At 43.0% G+C, this 18322-nt stretch overlaps 3 protein-coding genes across 7 annotated transcripts; 2 read left to right on the forward strand and 1 right to left on the reverse strand.

The window, feature by feature from the left end:
• Positions 1-1589: 1589 nt before the first annotated feature.
• On the forward strand, positions 1590-5170 carry slbp (stem-loop histone mRNA binding protein). Of its 2 annotated transcripts, none has more exons than XM_029659450.2 (8): positions 1590-1862; positions 2646-2774; positions 3226-3330; positions 3414-3476; positions 3686-3820; positions 3910-4059; positions 4361-4472; positions 4640-5170. In XM_029659450.2, the coding sequence occupies exons 1-8, from the start codon at positions 1804-1806 to the stop codon at positions 4706-4708; spliced, it is 822 nt and encodes a 273-aa protein (XP_029515310.1). In that variant the 5' UTR covers positions 1590-1803; the 3' UTR covers positions 4709-5170. The 2 variants fall into 2 exon arrangements, with proteins under 2 accessions (XP_029515310.1, XP_029515311.1); XM_029659451.2 differs by having other exon boundaries at positions 1600-1862; positions 3420-3476.
• Positions 5171-5272: 102 nt separating this feature from the next.
• On the forward strand, positions 5273-11812 carry ccdc142 (coiled-coil domain containing 142). 2 transcript variants are annotated; one of them, XM_029659444.2, is made up of 13 exons: positions 5273-5812; positions 6280-6417; positions 6550-6611; positions 6724-6778; positions 6909-8507; positions 8587-8673; positions 8825-8989; positions 9408-9571; positions 9822-9938; positions 10063-10177; positions 10324-10501; positions 10743-10954; positions 11132-11812. In XM_029659444.2, exons 2-13 carry the CDS (start codon positions 6330-6332, stop codon positions 11380-11382), a joined length of 3093 nt encoding a protein of 1030 aa, XP_029515304.1. In that variant the 5' UTR covers positions 5273-5812; positions 6280-6329; the 3' UTR covers positions 11383-11812. The 2 variants fall into 2 exon arrangements, with proteins under 2 accessions (XP_029515304.1, XP_029515305.1); XM_029659445.2 differs by having other exon boundaries at positions 5273-5568.
• Positions 11622-17879, reverse strand: LOC115129275 (aldehyde dehydrogenase, dimeric NADP-preferring-like). Of its 3 annotated transcripts, none has more exons than XM_029659446.2 (10): positions 17656-17879; positions 15487-15676; positions 14421-14652; positions 14017-14102; positions 13705-13913; positions 13489-13606; positions 13006-13147; positions 12639-12805; positions 12443-12542; positions 11622-12319 (listed from the first exon to the last, which is right to left on the reverse strand). In XM_029659446.2, the coding sequence occupies exons 2-10, from the start codon at positions 15640-15642 to the stop codon at positions 12045-12047; spliced, it is 1485 nt and encodes a 494-aa protein (XP_029515306.1). In that variant the 5' UTR covers positions 15643-15676; positions 17656-17879; the 3' UTR covers positions 11622-12044. The 3 variants fall into 3 exon arrangements, with proteins under 3 accessions (XP_029515306.1, XP_029515308.1, XP_029515307.1); XM_029659448.2 differs by lacking the exon at positions 17656-17879 and adding an exon at positions 17542-17648; XM_029659447.2 differs by lacking the exon at positions 17656-17879 and adding an exon at positions 17259-17501.
• Between the last annotated feature and the right edge of the window lie 443 nt (positions 17880-18322).

The raw sequence follows: 18322 nt of genomic DNA on the forward strand, positions 1-18322 counted from the left end.
TTTGTTTTGTTTGTTGCTGAATGTCCACTGCTTGATACCACATTTCGATGAGGATTTGTCAACAGAAAATTAACTAACCTGACCTGGGAACAAAAAGGTTAAGAATTGTTGTGTGAGAATTGCCACATAACATGTTTTTAACAATACCGAGAATGGATGAGGAAATTACTGAACTTCATTGATCAGTGGGCCTAGTGATCCACCATGGCGGTCTTGGGCGCCTCTTTGTGGCAATCAACAGTAATGGCGCATTCACTGGGAACTTGGGGATAAATCATGACGATATTCAAGTCAGAAAGACGGAGTAGTAGAAAGATGCCGAAAGAGTTTCCGATTTGGATGAACGTTCTAAATTATTTTCTCAGTTGTTGCTCGTTTTTTTTAGTTGTCTTGAACGCACTGAAGTTGGAAGTGACAGATTTCCGAGATCCCAGTTGTTTTGAACGCGGCAACATTCGTTTTTTTTTTATCAACGAAATGTATAAGTAGAACATGTGTTAGCGCCGCGTTTAAAACAATTTTGAACTCGGAAATGTCCGACTTCAGTGCGTTCAAGACAACTGTGAGCTCGATAAAAAACGAGCTCAAACTGGGAAAATTATTTTTAACCAAGAGAATGATATAGAGCCCTCTAGCGGACTAAATGCTGTTATCAGCATGGGCAGCGCCATTGGGGCTTCCACAATTTTAATGTAGTCAATAGGGCGAGACGTCCAACTTCATTGGCTGATCTTTCCTGGTGACCCTGCTGGAGTCATGTCCAATCGGGTCATCAGGAGGGATCAGCCAATCGTACAGAACACTTGTTTCTACTCATTGGCGCTGCGCATGCTGTCCCAGATGCAAAGATGATTCCGCATTCACGTGGTAGTCGGATCTAGAAAACTGAAATGTATGCATAAGTATCTAATTACCAATTAAGTGGGAGTTTCATGTCGAAAACTCTGGCATTTCTGTAGACCTCTAACTTTCTGACCAGAAGGTCACTGACATGATTTGACCCCGTTTTTTCAGAGGTCCCAGTTGTCTTGAATGCATCAATAGACAGTTGGGCCAATGCGGTTTCTGCATTATGATGTATTAACGACACTTCAACATTCTAGCCATGTTATGCCGCGACATTTCCGACTTGCTGATTTGTTGAACGCAGCACTTATAAAACTACTACCAGTTAAACATTTGGAAATGTCGGAGTTTCCTAGTATAGCACATTGACGTGGCGTTAGCTGCACATTTTAACAGTACATGGGGAATAAAAATAAATTAAAAAATGCTATAAAACGGATTGTCTAGAATGAGCATTATGACGCATTTACACGACACTACAACATTCTATGGCAGCCATGTTAGCTCACCATTACACGATGAATATTTAAACAATGCTATGGAACATAATGTATAGGGCGCCTCTTTGTATGTTTGTATAATATTCTAAAAGTTTGCCTAGCTCCCTAAATATATGCCTCTATAACTAAACCACCACTGTTCCATCTGTGGTTTTGTAAACAAGCGCGTCAAAATCCCTCCCCTTCTGTCACGTGACAACAACGGGTCTGTTCGTTTGTACATGGCACGGTGCCCCGGAACAGCAGAGGTTGTGAAATTAGACAATTCCATTGGTCCTTAACCGATATCTATACACTCCTTGGGCACCGGGCCATGCGAAATGAATTCTTCAATTGTTGACTGACGTCAGGGAAGCGCCATTCCTTAGCTTTGGCGCGTTCACATCAAAATCAAAAGAGCTCTGCTTTAAGGGAAGTAGCTACAAGCCCTTCGTTCCTCTGTAAGTTTAGAAAAAAAATGTCTTTTCGTCACAAATCCAGACGCACCAATGCTGAATATAACGGAGATGAAAATAGGTGAGTTGTCATGAGTTTGTAAGTAATTTAGCAACAAAAATCTATTTAAAAATCTATTTTCGCTTTCTCTCGCGCCAGTCTTCTCCCGCGAAATCCGGAATTGTTGCTGGTCTGGTTAGCTAGCTGGCTAATTGTTTCTAGGTACGCTTTTCCAGCTAATGTATGTTTCATATCGTGTTATAAGTATGTGAGCATTTATTGCATTGCTGGCTTATGCATTCTTGACTAATTTTGCTACGTACAGTAACGTAGCGTTTGCTAGACACCTAACCTTTTTATTTTGATCAGGTGTTACCTAGCTAAGTTTACTGCTGGATAGCTAATCAGCTAACAATAGCTTGCTAACTTGCCTTAACTAGTTACAGTAGTTAAATAGAAAGTGCAAATAATTTGTTTATCTAACTAACGTTAGCTAGCCAGCCAACGTTATAACAACCAATTTCCCTTAAAATGTAGCTAGCTAAAATGCAACAGCTAACTAGCTACTAACGTTAGCTTGCTAGCTAGCTATAGTAACGTTGGTTGACTAGCAAAACATTTCGCGCTCATGCATCCTATGGCGCCGAAGCAGCTATTGTACTGTGCTTGAAATATCTCATAAATAGTCAACTAGTGTACCTACTAGTGTCTCCACTGAGTCTGTAGTGATTGACAATAATCAACTAAAACAAAGGGAAAAAGGCATTTTTAGTACTGTTTTAATGTTAAGTTATTCGGAAAAATGATGTTCTTGACAATGGCATGATCTTTCAGTCTTGTTGATCAATATATCATTGTTTCTAGGAATAGGGGCCCTTCAAGGTGGTCCAACTGCCGGAAACGGGGAGCTGATGGCAGTATGAGATCAAATGGGGACTTGGACTCAACCGGTACCAGTGATCTGAAGATGAATGCTAACCATAGACCTGTTAGGTAAGATAAGATTCAGACTGCTAACTTGGGAGTTATCAAACCAATATTTTAGGTAGATTTTCTGTTGAGCCCTTTCTTGCATCCCAAATGGCACCCAATTCCCTACATAGTGCACTACTTTGACCAGAGCCCTATGGTTTCTTTATAGTGCACTTTATAGGGACAAGCAATTTGGGATGTAGACCTTGACAACCATAAATTAAGTAGACTGCCCTGTGACATGTAAATGAGGGAAGCGTTTGAGAACAATGGTTAGGTTGACAGATGGTTGCTAAATGCAAATGTGCCCCATGTATGTCACCCTGAATAATGCTGTTAAAAACAAACAATTAAAATGTATGGTGTTGTTTAATGTTTTTTTCACACCATCAGCCATCTCCAACTTAAGGTGTTTTGAGACGTCTTCTGGAGAGGAATCTCATAATAACTCTACATTTCATTCCTCTTTCAGTTTTACCACTCCTGAAAGTGAAGGTCCAGTTCCTAGATGCGCGGATTGGGGGAGTGAAGTGGAGACTGACGAAAGGCGCTCAAGTGTCCGTCGGGATATGCAACGGTCAGCAGTCACTGCGGAGTTTCCCCTTTTAGTTAAATGTGCTTATAAAAGCTTTCAATTGCTTATGGTATTGTTTCTTTTAGTTACAGGCGAAGGATACTAACATCAGATTTTGGTCCAAGGGAACGAAAGAACTCTTCTGGGAGGTATGTTTGAAAATGAATGTCTCATACTGTGTTTTGCATGAGAGCCTGGTCCCAGATTTTTGTGCTCTTGCCAACTCCATTGCTTGCTCATTGTCAAGCCAAACAAACAATGTGCGTGACAAGGAGTTGGCATGATAGCACAAACAGACTGGCACTCAGGGTACATCCATTCATTGCATTTCATTCATTAATCTGTTTCCTGTCTTCAGCTCAGAGTCCAGAGACTCTCCTGTCCCCGGTGAGGTCATGGAGGAGGACGAGGAAGTCCTGATGAGGAGGCAGAAACAGATCACCTACGGGAAGAACACACTCGCCTATGACAGATACATCAAGGAAGTACCCAAGTGAGTAAAATAGTGTTGGTTTTCATTCAGCTACCACCCTAATAGATCAAAGTTAATATTAACCCATTTGTTTTCCATTGTTTTGCCAGGCACTTGAGGCAGCCGGGAGTTCATCCTAAGACTCCCAACAAGTTCAAGAAGTACAGCCGGCGCTCATGGGACCAGCAGATTAAGCTGTGGAAGGTGAAGATTCACGCGTGGGATCCCCCAGCCCTGGAAGGCAGTGAGCTGCAGGCCATGTAAGCCCCTCAAATATCCTGGCATTTAAAACGATCAAGCAAAAAAAATGTGTGTGTATATATATATATATAATGTTTCTATGCCATTGAACTTTATACTCCCTTTGATATAGTCCTTCAATTGTAAGCACAAGTTGTTCTCCTGAAATTGCATTTGGGAAATATGTTAAAGCCATCCTGTAGAAAAAATGTATCTACCTAGTCTCAGGGAAAATCCTTCATGAGAGGACACCTTTGTGCCAGATGGCTTACTCAAACCAAGTTTGTAATACAGTTGTTCTTTGTTTCATGTATCATTTAGAGAGGAGGTTGACTTGGATGATGTCATGGATATTGAGCTGGACTTCCCTGAGCTGGATTCAGACTCGAGCGCACAGCCTCTTAAAGTCAGCAATGCCTCTTCATCTCAACCGGTATGTTCTTTAACCAGTCTTGGCATGTTTGAAGACAACTATTGGTCCATGTTCAAAAGCCATTTTGGGAAGCACTGTTGGACTCTTACCAAACACAATTGGAGTGACTTTGTGCTGCATTTTTTCAGTATAAAACTAATCTAGATTTTTTTTTTTTTATGTTCTAGGACTCCTGCCAAGGGACTCCCAGCAAGATGATGAAAATAGATGCATCAGTTGATCTTGACATGGCCTAACTGTTGTGCATTGAAAGACAATCCATGGCGATCACCCTAGCTGGAAAAATTATTGAATGCTTAATTAAAATTCCAGGATAAATTCATGATTAAATTCAAGTCAGTGACCTGAATTGTATATAGTTAAAATTGACTTATGTTGTGCTGTGGATGCTTGCATTTTATAATTGTTAATGACTTTATGTTAAGAAAATAAATTTATTGTGAGTAGTTGGGAGTGTAAATTTGACTGCGTTTAGACAGGCAGTCCAAATCAGATATTTTTCTTCTCCATCAGATCAGCTCTGAAAAAGATCTGATGTGGTAGGTACAAATTACCAATTAGAAAAAAATATCAGAATTTGGCAGCCTGTGTAAATTGTTTTGAAATACAATGTTGTACTATATTTTGAAGGGTTATGTTGGCATTGAGGTTTTTATAGGCAGTTTTTAAAAAATAAATGAAGTTATGCGTCAAGGTTATTTTACTCTATGATAAGTTTTCTGTATATGCATTCTCAGCGTTCTGCCTGGCTGTAGCTGCGAAATGTATATGTTCTTAGCTAGTTTTTCATAGTACATTAATGCTTATTACTTAGTGATTATCGGAAGCATGGATGAGCAATAGATCTATGTGAACGAGCGCCATAGCTCCGCCCCGTATTAACCATAACAAGGGACGCTCTCTTTTCATTGGCTGTTTGTATCTCATGATGGTTAGCTAGCTTTGAGCTAGCAATGCTATTCGTGGACCAAACCCGCTACTTTCGTGAGCACTAGGATTAAAACTCAAAATAGGATTGCCTGAATTGCTAACAGTTGACTGCTGTAATCCTCACAGCAAGTGTTGATGTGAAACACGGAAGTATTCAAGTACAAATGTGATGTTTGTTTTATTACCTTTAACGGTAGCTAGCAACAATGGATGCTAATTTCTTTCAATTTGGCCATCACTTGCTAACTAGAAAATATTTGCTTGCAAGAGTGGCAAGCAACGTGGAGTAAAAAACAATGTTGACAAATGAATTTGCCAACGCTAGGTGTCAAGAAGAGGAAGCATAGACTTACTAGCCAGCTAAATGGGGTTCTCTTACTGGGCCTTTACGTCGGATACTGATTTCACAGGTATTGTGGTATTGCCGTTTTATTATGGCAGTAAGTAGCCTATACTTTTCAGATGGCCAACGCGTAGCTACCATGTTAGGGAGTGTGTCACTGTGATAGAGTTGTTATGAATCTCACTATAGAGTCTGGCAATGACAAGCAAGTGTGAAATCGTTTTCAAATAGACACCTGTATTAGTTATGTGAACGGTGGCTATTGTTGCCTTTTTATACGATAGTCCACTATCGGCGATCGCCCAGATGGAGTATTTGGTGGCGACAGCTTGTCAAGGAATACTATCAGAAAACATCAGCAGGCGAGCTTGACCTCATCGCTAAAGTTTAAGAGCTAGACGTAACCTGAATACGAAATGTAAAGAGGGTGATCATGTTACCTTGAGTAACGTTAAAGCTCGGTGCTGTTTCCTGGAAATGTGTTCATTTATTCTGACTATGAGGGCATTTAATTAATAACGTTGTTTCCAACAGCAATGTGAGCCATTTTGGGAAAGACCCCTGAATGCTACGTCCTGTTTGATATGGCTCAGATTTTGTGCACCTACCAGGTGACCCAGAATGGGACCGCTTTGGAAATAGAGGGGCAGGGAGGTTTGGACAAGGCAGGAGGTAACCTTCTCTGTTCCCTAACGTCTACACTGACATTGTGATTGTGAATATGTAGTTTATTGTTACTTCGTGTTCTGTTTCAGAATAGGAACACTGTTGCGTGGTGTGATACTACTCTTTGTCTTCATCCAGATAAAACAGAGACATCCCCTGTGAATGAGAACCCAGAACCCTTTTCTTCTGAAGAGGAACAGGTAAGTGACTAACATTCTCAATTAAATATTTTGTGGTATGCTTAAGTCAATGTAAAAAAACATTTAAGTTATGGTTTTATTATTGACCATTCTCTGAACCATCTTATTTCAGAAGAGACTAAATGCTTTGTCAGATGATGACTTTCTTTCAAAGGACAAGCTTGATGGTATGGGCAACACCTTCTTTGTTACTGTTTTGATAGTTAACACCTGAGCTATGTAAATAGAAACAAATTGATAAGAGGACAATGCTGTTTGTGTGGCATTACAGTAGCACTATACTCCTGTCATCTTCAGCTTCTTGGTCCCAGAGTTGCCCCTTCACCAAGTCTCTGCAGAAGGCGGAGGCCCTGCTGAGGACTCGCTTCAACCCCAGCCTGAGGTGGCTACTGAGGCAGAAAAGTGATGATATGTGGGAATTTGAGAACCGGGATACCTTTGTAGCGTGCCAGAACCTCACCTCTCAGTCGTCTAGCAGGCTGCAGCGGCTAGACCAGGGCATGCTGGGTCTCAGTCCACAGTGCCAAGTGTTGCGGGGGCCACGGACAGGCCAGCTGCAGAGTTGCGTCAGGGGCCTCGCTACAGAGGGCAGTTTCTACCACCACCCTCCAGCCGCTACCCTCAGCCAGCACTATGGGCAGCTGCAGTACCTACTGGAACAGCGGGCTCAGCTCCTTTTCCTCCATGAGTATGCCCGGCGCACCAGAGTCACCACTGTGTACGTTGACAAACTGACTAGCCTGCTGGAGCGGGAGCTAGGTTTGTTGATGGACAGGAGTCGAGTCCTGGAGCGACCAAACTCTGCCTGGAGCTTTGGGATGGGAGGCCTGTGCCAGGAACTACGTATCCATGTGAGCCATTGGGATGCTCTATGTGCCAAAGCCCAGTCTGACGTCTGGCTGAGAACTGTTCTGTTCCAGAGGACAGAGACCCTTGCTGTCATGCGGCGGACACTGAGAGTGCTGGGACTGCAGGCCCTGGTTCTGATGGAACGTTGTATCTATACAGCCCTCTCCGCTCTGGCCTCAGCTCAGCTGGCCAGGGTGCCTAGAGATGCCTTAGAAGACCTGCTGGCTGGGGCAGAGGTCTTTAACCAGGTACTGGAGGAGCAGAGAGTCCAGCATAGAGGCTCGCGGTGGAGAACTCAGACCCTGCAGCTGTCTGACTGGCCTGGGCTGTCTAGTAGGCAGCCCACCCGGAGGGGTAGCCTTCCTGCACCGTTCCCAGTGGTTGAACTGATGAGGATACTGGCAGAGCACAGGGGGCAGATTGCAGCAGAGCAGCTGTACCAATGGGCTTCCCAACAGAGCTTCCTCTACTCCCAGGCCCTGCACACTGGAGCCCCAGCCCCTACGTGGGAGAAATTAGAACTGTTATTCCCGCTGCTTTCCCCTCTACACCCCTCAGAGCCCAGTCCTGATGGGCTCACACTGGAGAACCTCCCTGGGCCCTCTTCAGATGAATCCAGGTTGGGAAAACCCTGTTCCTGGTCCTCTGATCTCCCCTTTATAGCCTTCATCCGTCAGGACCGAAAGTCTCTAGAGATTCTCTTCCAGGCCCTGGTGTCCTCCACAGACCTGATGGCTCCACACATCCCCAACAGACCCAGGCCGGAGTGTACCAACACCCCAGAACATTCTCCCAGGTGCTTTGAGGGAGAGTCTTCACCCACAGATGAGGCCAGGCAGGAGATAAAGAGACCCAAGTCAGTCCAGTCTGGGGCCTGTGTGGAGCTCTTTGGTCATTACAGGACAATGCTGTGGAGGGAGTTTGGCAAAGCTGTCATTCAGCGCTTCCACCAGCCACCAAAGAGAGACCCTTTGGGCAGTGTTAACCAGTGGAACGACCAGATGGTTTTCCAGCTTGTGATGTGGCTCAACCATGGCTGTAGAGGAGGTAACAAATGCTGCCTGTTTTTAATCAGTTGATGTGTGACTGTGACACTTTCAATAAATAATAGTTGAATGCCTTGCAGAGCTCGTCCCTGAAGAGTGTAGAGGAGTGGTTGATGACTTCATCTTACAGCTCCTGTCCAACACTGCTTTTAGGCACTGGGATGAGGGTCAGTTTCTGTGTTTAAAACATCCTTAATACACTGTAATTTGACATCCATCTGCATCATGTAGTTATAGTAATATAAAAACACAATGTTTTTGGTTTCTGTTAAGGTATTGCCTCTAATCTTTGTGTGTGTGTTTCTTTCTCTCTTGCAGTGATGTGTGCGTCACTGGGCTCAGGACTGAAAGATAAATGTCTTCCAGGAGTTGAGCGTGAGAACTGCATGGTGATGACATGTACCATGGAGAGACTCCTGCAGCTGTCCCCTCCACTCCTCACAGTGCTGCAGTGTCTTCAAACTTCAGCCCTCCTGGTCCAAGGTAACCCCTATATCAGCCCACCTGGTCCAGGGTAACCCCTATCTGCCCACCTGGTCCAAGTTAACCCCTATATCAGCCCACCTGGTCCAAGTTAACCCCTATATCAGCCCACCTGGTCCAAGGTAACCCCTATATCAGCCCACCTGGTCCAAGGTAACCCCTATATCAGCCCATCTGGTCCAAGGTAACCCCTATATCAGCCCACCTGGTCCAAGTTAACCCCTATATCAGCCCACCTGGTCCAAGTTAACCCCTATATCAGCCCACCTGGTCCAAGTTAACCTCCATATCCATATGATTTAAACTGCTTATTAATCTGGAAATCACCTCCAAATATCCCTAGGTCATTCTCATTCTCTACCTCTTAAACATTCTACCAGGCCACACGGTAGTCATCTTGCTTTTCATCCTTCATCAGGTGACAGTAATGCTCGGACTATGAGGTCCCTTCACATAGGATCGCTGAGCAGAGTGGTGGCATCCGTCCGATCCTCTACCTTCTGGGTCATGAGAAAGGCCTATCAGTTCCTTTCCTCCTGGTCCCTCAACAAGTTCCTGCTTGTCACCCTAGGAGACCTCAAGGTGAGGATTCACTCTGACATGCTTCCCAAATGGCTTCCTATATAGTGCACTACTTTGAACTAGAGCTCTGGTCTAAAGCAGTGCACTATATAGGGAATACGGTGACATTTGGGGGACACATCTTCTATTTCCCTATTGAATGTATGTTGGCCTTGCTTCAGATGGTCTCCATCTTTCTTCTTGTCTTTAGTGAGAAATCCTATGTTGACATTGAGGGATGCACTTACATAAGTGTGTTCTGTGCTTTAAGGTTCTGAGAGCATCAGTGGTGAGGCTACTGCAGCATGTGGAGGCCCTGAGTGTGAATGAAAATCATCTCCTCAAGCTGCTGGCTGCACAGCTTACTCAGAGTGTCACAGATCTACAGGTGAGGGACAATATAATGGTTGATCTGTCCATTTCTAGACCAATGTTCCACCTGTCATCTCTTATAACCGATTTGAATTTATTACTCAAATAAACTCAGTTCTATTATGTCTGAATTGTTGAAGGTATTCTCTGAACTGGTGCTCAGAATCTTCTCCAAGGACTGTAAGAGGATGTCTGAGGAGATCTTTTTGCAGACCATGCCCTCAGCAAAGCACTGGAGAGTGAACTATAAAACAGGTCAATTACAGACTGATGGAACTGAAATATCCTATATTCTAAACATAAGAAACATGTCCACTATTTGAGTTTTTTTCTGTTGTACTTTGTGTATGGAGCCAATATAATTGATGCTTGTTTTTTCCTTCATCTTATTGTATCTGTAGAGTTCCCCAGCAGCCCTAGTGATTACGCTACTACTGCAGCTCAGAGTGTAATAGGACAGGTACTGGAGGGGGTGCAGCCCCTGCCTGAGGAGGCTCGGATCCCCGCCCTGACAGAGGCCATGACAGCCTTCATGGAGGCCTGGATGGAGCACATCCTCAAGCAGAAGATCAAGTTCAGGTATGTGTACAGTATTCCCTGATTTTAGATTAGCAAATACAACCGTGCTGAATACCATAGAAATACAATTACTCGAATGGGCATAGAATCTCTGACTTGGGAAGCCCATACTAGTGATTCTATTTCTGTGATTATACTGATTATCATTACTGTTATCTCCTAACATGGCACTAGTAAGGGGAGTGATAGACACACCCATTCACCAACCTTTCTGTTCCTCTGTCTCTCTCTCTCTCTGCAGTATCCAGGGGGCTCTACAGCTGAAGCAAGACTTTGACTTGATCCGGAACCTGATACGCTCTGAGGAATACAGCCTGTCAGAGGAGATCCACCAGAGGCTGCTCTCCCTCCGGGTCTTCCACCAGGTGGACAACGCCATCGTGTGCCTGCTGCAGCAGCCCATGGCCAAGCCCTACATGCCTTCGCGGGGCTGGGAGCCCTTCAGACGCTGCTGTAAGTGTCCACCAGGGGGGGTGCCTTCATCATTGATAACATGATTTTTAGTTGAATCCCACTATAGTGGAATTATAAAAGTAAGCCACACAGGCAAGTCAGACGTAACACAACACTTTACAGCAATGTATTTGGCCTGTTTCTCCTGTTGACAATCTTGTAATTTCTACCCGTCAGGTCCAAGTAGTGCCAATATGGTGGACCAATCGTCTAGCAGTCTGAATAATTTTGAGAGCATGGACCTCCAGTCTGCATGTCAACAGGCCCTGGCCCAGGCAGAGGGCTCTATGAGCCCTGAGCTGCTGGCCTCCACCCCGCAGGAGTCCTACCTGGCCGTGGCACAGCAAGAGTGGCTGGACCTGCGCATACACAATGGAAACCGCTGGAAGCTCCCTGGGCTGCAGTGCCTGACAAGGTCAGAGCCCTAACCCTCAGGTATTCTATGTAGAAACTCATTCCTCCTCCAGTCCAGACACTGGAAATTAACAGCCTTTTGGCCTAAAGGCTGTCCTACAAGGCTGCTCATCTGGAAGCCATTTTGCTCTTTGAATTAATAAATGTGTTAATGCGCTAGGGCCAGTTTACTAGATTATGAAGTTACTAGGAACATTTGGATGTTACATTTCCTAGGACTTCATCTGAACAAATCAAAGCCATGTCAATAGACTAGTATTGAAGTTATTTATCTTATCATTCACGACAAAAGGTACAAAGCAATAACGTTACTGAAAAGTTTTTTTGTTTCTTTTCAAAACAACATTTCAAATATTGTGTGTATCCATGGCATGTGCATATAATTTAACATATTTTTGTAAATCTGTGCTAATGAAGTAATGGAAAGTAAAGATTTGTTTTTCATCTCTGGCTCCTGAGGGGTTTGTTTGTTTACTTTTTAACCACAGAAAAGGAAACATCAGGTCATAAAATAGATGATCATGGTTGATCTATAGATAGTAAACCCTCTCATAGTAAGATTACAGAATTATCGACATAATACATTGATGATACATTACAATATAGCAACTTCAAGAAGTGCATTTGATGCAAAAAACAATTTCCAGTTGATGAGTTGCAGTAGTGAGAACCTGGGCTACCTGGCACCCATGACTACAATTACAATCAGGGCGACAAGGAGACCACAGGCTAAGATGGTGGCCAAAACTGCCCACACGAAGGTGGATTTGGATTGGTCACACAGGGAGCTCCTCAAGGCCTGTCTGGCCCTGCGTGCCCGTGAGCGGTCCTGGGGTGGGTACCTGGACATGTTAATGCATTCCATGCCCAAGGACTTGATCAGGCACGCCCGGTGGTGGCTGAGCTGGTCGAAGGTGTGTTTCCCGTGGTACCTGCCCATTCCACTTTGACCTGTACGGGGTCAGAGTTCAGAGAGCAGCATGTGAGGTCATTATAAGATAGGATATTAGACTAGGAAAATTCACCAATGTGCTAGCCAAAACTATTAAAATACTTGTTGGTTATCGGTCTTACCTACGCCGCCAAAAGGAAGGGAGTTGAGCACGTAGTGCATTATGACATCATTGACTACCACCCCGCCGCTGCTGGTCTCGGCAATCATTCGCTTTATCACCTCATTGGCAAAAAGAGAAAGAAGAATAATATAGTCTGCGTGATCCTCTACACTCTCCTAATATGGAGTTCTATTGTTTCAACGGTAGTAGCTTACCTTCTTGTCAGAGGAAAAAACATACAGTGCTAAGGGCTTCTCTTTCCCGTTGATGAAGCGAATTGCATCACCCACATCACCAACAGTCACTATGGGCAACAGAGGTCCGAAGATCTCCTCCTGCATAAGTCTGGTGTGAGGAGACACGTCCGTTACCACTGTGGGAGCTGGAGCATCAGATGGGGGGAAAAGGTCATTGTTATTGACAGATTCACAGGGACGGTACAGTCAGTTACATCGGCACATCACAGCACTGACAAAAGTTCATCCCAGAATTGATTCAATATGGATTTGTATACCCATTGCATAAATAAAGAAGCTTGGCAAGAGTCCAGCCAATCATCTCCCCCATAAGGATTCTCCCTACCAATATAACACTGTGATGGGTCGCTCTCTCCCCCTAGTGTCACGCTGCATCCCTCCAGCAGACCCATCACTCGACTAAAGTGGCGCAGGTTGATGATGCGACCGTAGTCTGGGGAAGATTTGGGGTCCGGGCCGTAGAACTCCTGGAATTAACAAAAGGCAAGGATTAGATCCTGTCTAAAACGAGGATTAGATGCTGTCTAAAACGAGGATTAGATGCTGTCTAAAACGAGGATTAGATGCTGTCTAAAACGAGGATTAGATGCTGTCTAAAACGAGGATTAGATCCTGTCTAAAACGAGGATTAGATGCTGTCTAAAACGAGGATTAGATGCTGTCTAAAACGAGGATTAGATGCTGTCTAAAACGAGGATTAGATGCTGTCTCAAACCATACGCACAGTGTAATAGACAGATATAGAACCCTGATATATTGTCCATGGTAATAGACTACTCTGCTGTGGGAAGACAGATCTGGAACAGACCTGTAGTGTATTCCGGATGCCCTCCACCACTTTGTTCTGAATGCTGGGCTCACACAGGATGTAGTCAGGGGCAATGCATGTCTGCCCAACGTTGAAAAACTTTCCCCATGTGATTCGGCTATAAAAACAAACACATGACGTATCAAGACATGTCTATATGAGCCATGTGACTATGGATAAAATGGGTTGCTGAGCAACGGTGCAAGTAGCTGTTACCGGCAGGCCACGATGAGGTCACAGTCCTTGTCGATGTAACAGGGGCTCTTGCCCCCCAGCTCCAGGGTGACAGGGGTCAGGTGTTTGGCTGCGGCCTCCATCACCACTTTCCCCACTGTGCTGTTCCCAGTGTAGAAGATGTGGTCAAAACGCTGCCTCAGCAACTCCTGGGTCTCTGGAACTCCACCTGTCACCACAGGATATAACTCCTGTCAAGGAAAATAACCCAACATTATAGTGATAGTTTACCCCAAAACCACACATTTAGATGTTTTATTTTATTACTGATACAAGGTTAGCAAAATGTAAGACCTTGTCCAGATATTGAGGGAGCAGTGCTTTGAGGAGACTGGCTGAGTGCTCACTCAACTCAGAGGGTTTCACCACTGCTGCATTCCCTGTAGAGGAAGAATGAACAGTGTGTGAGAGGGTTGCTGAGATAAAGTTAGAAAACTAAATATGCATACATTACAGGATCAATGAGTTAGCCAGGTAACTTGATTAAATATTGGTATATACATGGTCTAGTTCACTCAACAACCAAAAAACTTAGAGATGTGTTACTTTTATTAATGAGCCAGCAAATAAGTGGTTATATCTGGTTGTTTATCAACGTTAGGTGACTCATTGATCCTGCTTTGCAGTATACCCCTCTGCTCCCCTTGTAGTGGGAACATTTGAAGGAATTGAATTCAACTAGGGCCTGGGGTATATACCAGCTGCGATGGCCCCGATCAGGGGCTGCAGAGTGAGGGCCCAGGGGTAGTTCCATGCCCCGATGATGAGCACCACTCCCAGGGGTTCAGGCAGGATGTACACCTGGTCTGTTAAGGTCATGATGTTCTTCTCCACATGGCGAGGGGCAGCCCACTGAGACAGCTTCCCCACCGCCAGGCTGATCTCATTCTCCAGGCCAATCAGCTCGGAGAGGGCTGTGTCATACTGGCTCTGTAAAACGACAGGGCAGTGATGTCTGTCTGTATCGAGGCTATATGGATCGTTATTATTTACTTAACACACTCTGTGCCTAAACATGCTGGATTAGTCATTCAAATGTGGTAGGTGGTTGGACTTTACTAATCTGGTAAGGGGTATCTCCCTCTTTTCTCCTTCACAGTTATGAAAACTCAGACATTGACTTGGTTACTTTTATGAATTGTGAATTATCTATATAGGTCTTATAAATGCATTAAGATTTATGAAGGCTTTATTACATCTAAAAAGCTTGGTGTATATATATATGCCCTTTGTTGATACATTTGAGTGTACAAAACATTAAGAATACTTGCTCTTTCCATGGCATAGACTGACCAGTTGAAAGCTATGATCCCTTATTGATGCCACTTGTTAAAATCGCTTCAATCAGTGTATAGGAAATGGAGACAGGTTAAAGAAGGATCTTTAAGCCTTGAGACAATTGAGACATGGGTTGTATATGTGTGCCATTCTGAGGGTGAATGGGCAAAACAAAATAATTAAGTGCCATTGAACGGGTTATGGTAGTAGGTGCCAAGCGCACCATTTTGGTCAAGAACTGCAATGCTGCTGTGTTTTTCACACTCAACAGTTTCCCGTGTGTATCAAGAATGGTCCATCACCCAAAGGACATTGAGCCAACTTGGCACAACTGTAGGAAGCATTGGAGTCAACATGGGCCAGCATCCCTGTGGAATGCTTTTGACACCTTGCAACTCAATATTAGGAAGGTGTTCTTAATGTTTTGTACACTCAGTGTATGTCTATTTATCAACAACAAAAAATCAATGACTTTCAAACTCTCACCCTGTTGAGGTCCTGCTTGAGTGCTATGGCAATCTCTCCTTGTCTTTCTGTGATCAGCTTCTGAAGGGACTTCAACTGTTGAACTCTGAACTTCAGGGGCTGGGACCTCCCTGTGAGAAAAGCGTCCCTGGCAAAGTCCACAGTCTGCTTCTCCATGTCTACGACTATCTATCACAAACACACCTGTAGCCTGCAACCATAATCACAATGAGAAATACACTCAAATATACACACATACAGCAGTAGACCTAATCATTTCAGTTTGAAAATGTACTAAAATATACACACCTACAGCAGTAGACCTAATCCTTTCAGTTTGAAAATGTACTCAAATATGCACACATACAGCAGTAGACCTAATCATTTCAGTTTGAAAATGTACTAAAATATACACACCTACAGCAGTAGACCTAATCCTTTCAGTTTGAAAATGTACTCAAATATGCACACCTACAGCAGTAGACCTAATCATTTCAGTTTGAAAATGTACTCAAATATGCACACCTACAGCAGTAGACCTAATCCTTTCAGTTTGAAAATGTACTAAAATATACACACCTACAGCAGTAGACCTAATCCTTTCAGTTTGAAAATGTACTCAAATATGCACACCTACAGCAGTAGACCTAATCCTTTCAGTTTGAAAATGTACTCAAATATACACACCTACAGCAGTAGACCTAATCCTTTCAGTTTTAAAATGTACTAAAATATGCACACCTACAGCAGTAGACCTAATCCTTTCAGTTTGAAAATGTACTAAAATGAAAATACTCAACACACACCTACAGCAGTAGACCTAATCTTTCAGTTTTCAGTACACACCTACAGCAGTAGACCTAATCCTTTCAGTTTGAAAATGAAAATCTACTCAAATATGCACACCTACAGCAGTAGACCTAATCCTTTCAGTTTGAAAATGTACTCAAATATGCACACCTACAGCAGTAGACCTAATCCTTTCAGTTTGAAAATGTACTCAAATATGCACACCTACAGCAGTAGACCTAATCCTTTCAATTTGAAAATGTACTAAAATATGCACACCTACAGCACTAATCCATTTCAGTTTGAAAATGTACTCTACACCTACAGCAGTAGACCTAATCCTTTCAGTTTGAAAATGTACTAAAATATACACACCACAGCAGTAGACCTAATCCTTTCAGTTTGAAAAGTACTAAAATAGACAGCTAATCCTTTCAGTTTGAAAATGTACTAAAATATGCACACCTACAGCAGTAGACCTAATCCTTTCAGTTTGAAAATGTACTAAAATATACACACCTACAGCAGTAGACCTAATCCTTTCAGTTTTAAAATGTACTAAAATATGCACACCTACAGCAGTAGACCTAATCCTTTCAGTTTTAAAATGTACTAAAATATGCACACCTACAGCAGTAGACCTAATCCTTTCAGTTTGAAAATGTACTAAAATATATACACCTACAGCAGTAGACCTAATCCTTTCAGTTTGAAAATGACCTAATCCTTTCAGTTTGAAAATGTACTAAAATATGCACACCTACAGCAGTAGACCTAATCCTTTCAGTTTGAAAATGTACTAAAATATGCACACCTACAGCAGTAGACCTAATCCTTTCAGTTTGAAAATGTACTAAAATATACTAAATTTACTGTGATATGCCTGACCAACTAATCAAATCGAACTTTATTAAAAGTGCATTTCAACATCATAATAATGCTATTTTTCTGATAGGCAGAGGATTGAAAATTGAGCATTACATAGGGTAAAGTGCAATACTTACAGGTGAATGAAAGCAGTAGCCTACACAAATCCTAATGTTGCCTGTCACCAACACCCATAAATATAGAGTCTGTACATTTAAAAAAAAATCAAAAATCTATTCACTGTTCGTTGAGTACTATAAGGGTTTCTGCATATCTATTGAGAGGAAGTTGTTATATAGGCTACCCAGGGTCATATAAAATAATGACCTAGTTCTAGTGAATACTAAATCAAATCAAATTTTATTAGTCACATGCGCTGAATACAACAGGTGTAGATCTTACAGTAAAATGTTTACTTACAAGCCCCTAACCAACAATACCGTTGAAAAAAAAATAGGGATAAGAAATAAAAGTAACAAGTAATTAAAGAGCAGCAGTAAAATAACAATAGCGAGACTATATACAGCTGGGTACCTTTACGGAGTCAATGTGCGGGGGCACCAGTTAGTTGAGGTATATGTGAGTCACAGAAGAGCAGACCTCTACTGAAGCCTCCGGCTCACCGGACACGGACTCTGATCCCCCCGACCTAGCCAAGGTAATGGCGGCGATCATTAAGTCTGAACAGACTGTGCTGGCTAAGGTGGAGTCACTATCCACTGACCTATCCGCACAAATAGCCATTCTCGCTACCGAGGTCAACACAAAGATGGACTCCGTTAAAGACGACTTGGCGAAACATGACACCTGTCTGAATAGCTTGGAAGGAGGTGCAAATACTTAGTTCATTTCCAGAAAATGATATATAGTCCATCCCTGCTTCTGTAAAGTCTTATCACTTATGCAGATTCTTATTAACCAGGGGATGGGGAAGGAACACATCATTTCACTTTTCAACAGTCATTTGTTCATGTACAAGACTTGTGTGAAGATACACTTTTTTATTTAAATGTTAATTCATTAACTTTTATTTTATTTTACTCTTGAAAACCTTAATTGCACAATATCAAAACACCCTGTACTGTATGAGGTTTGTGATTGGACTTTGCTACAAATATGGACAAGTTATAAAAATAATGACCAAGTTCTAGTGTATAATAACCTGACACTTCTACGGAAGCTTCTTCCTGATACCTACCTC

Source organism: Oncorhynchus nerka, linkage group LG5 (genome assembly GCF_034236695.1).
Source record: "Oncorhynchus nerka isolate Pitt River linkage group LG5, Oner_Uvic_2.0, whole genome shotgun sequence".
In the NCBI taxonomy this organism is placed as follows: domain Eukaryota; kingdom Metazoa; phylum Chordata; class Actinopteri; order Salmoniformes; family Salmonidae; genus Oncorhynchus; species Oncorhynchus nerka.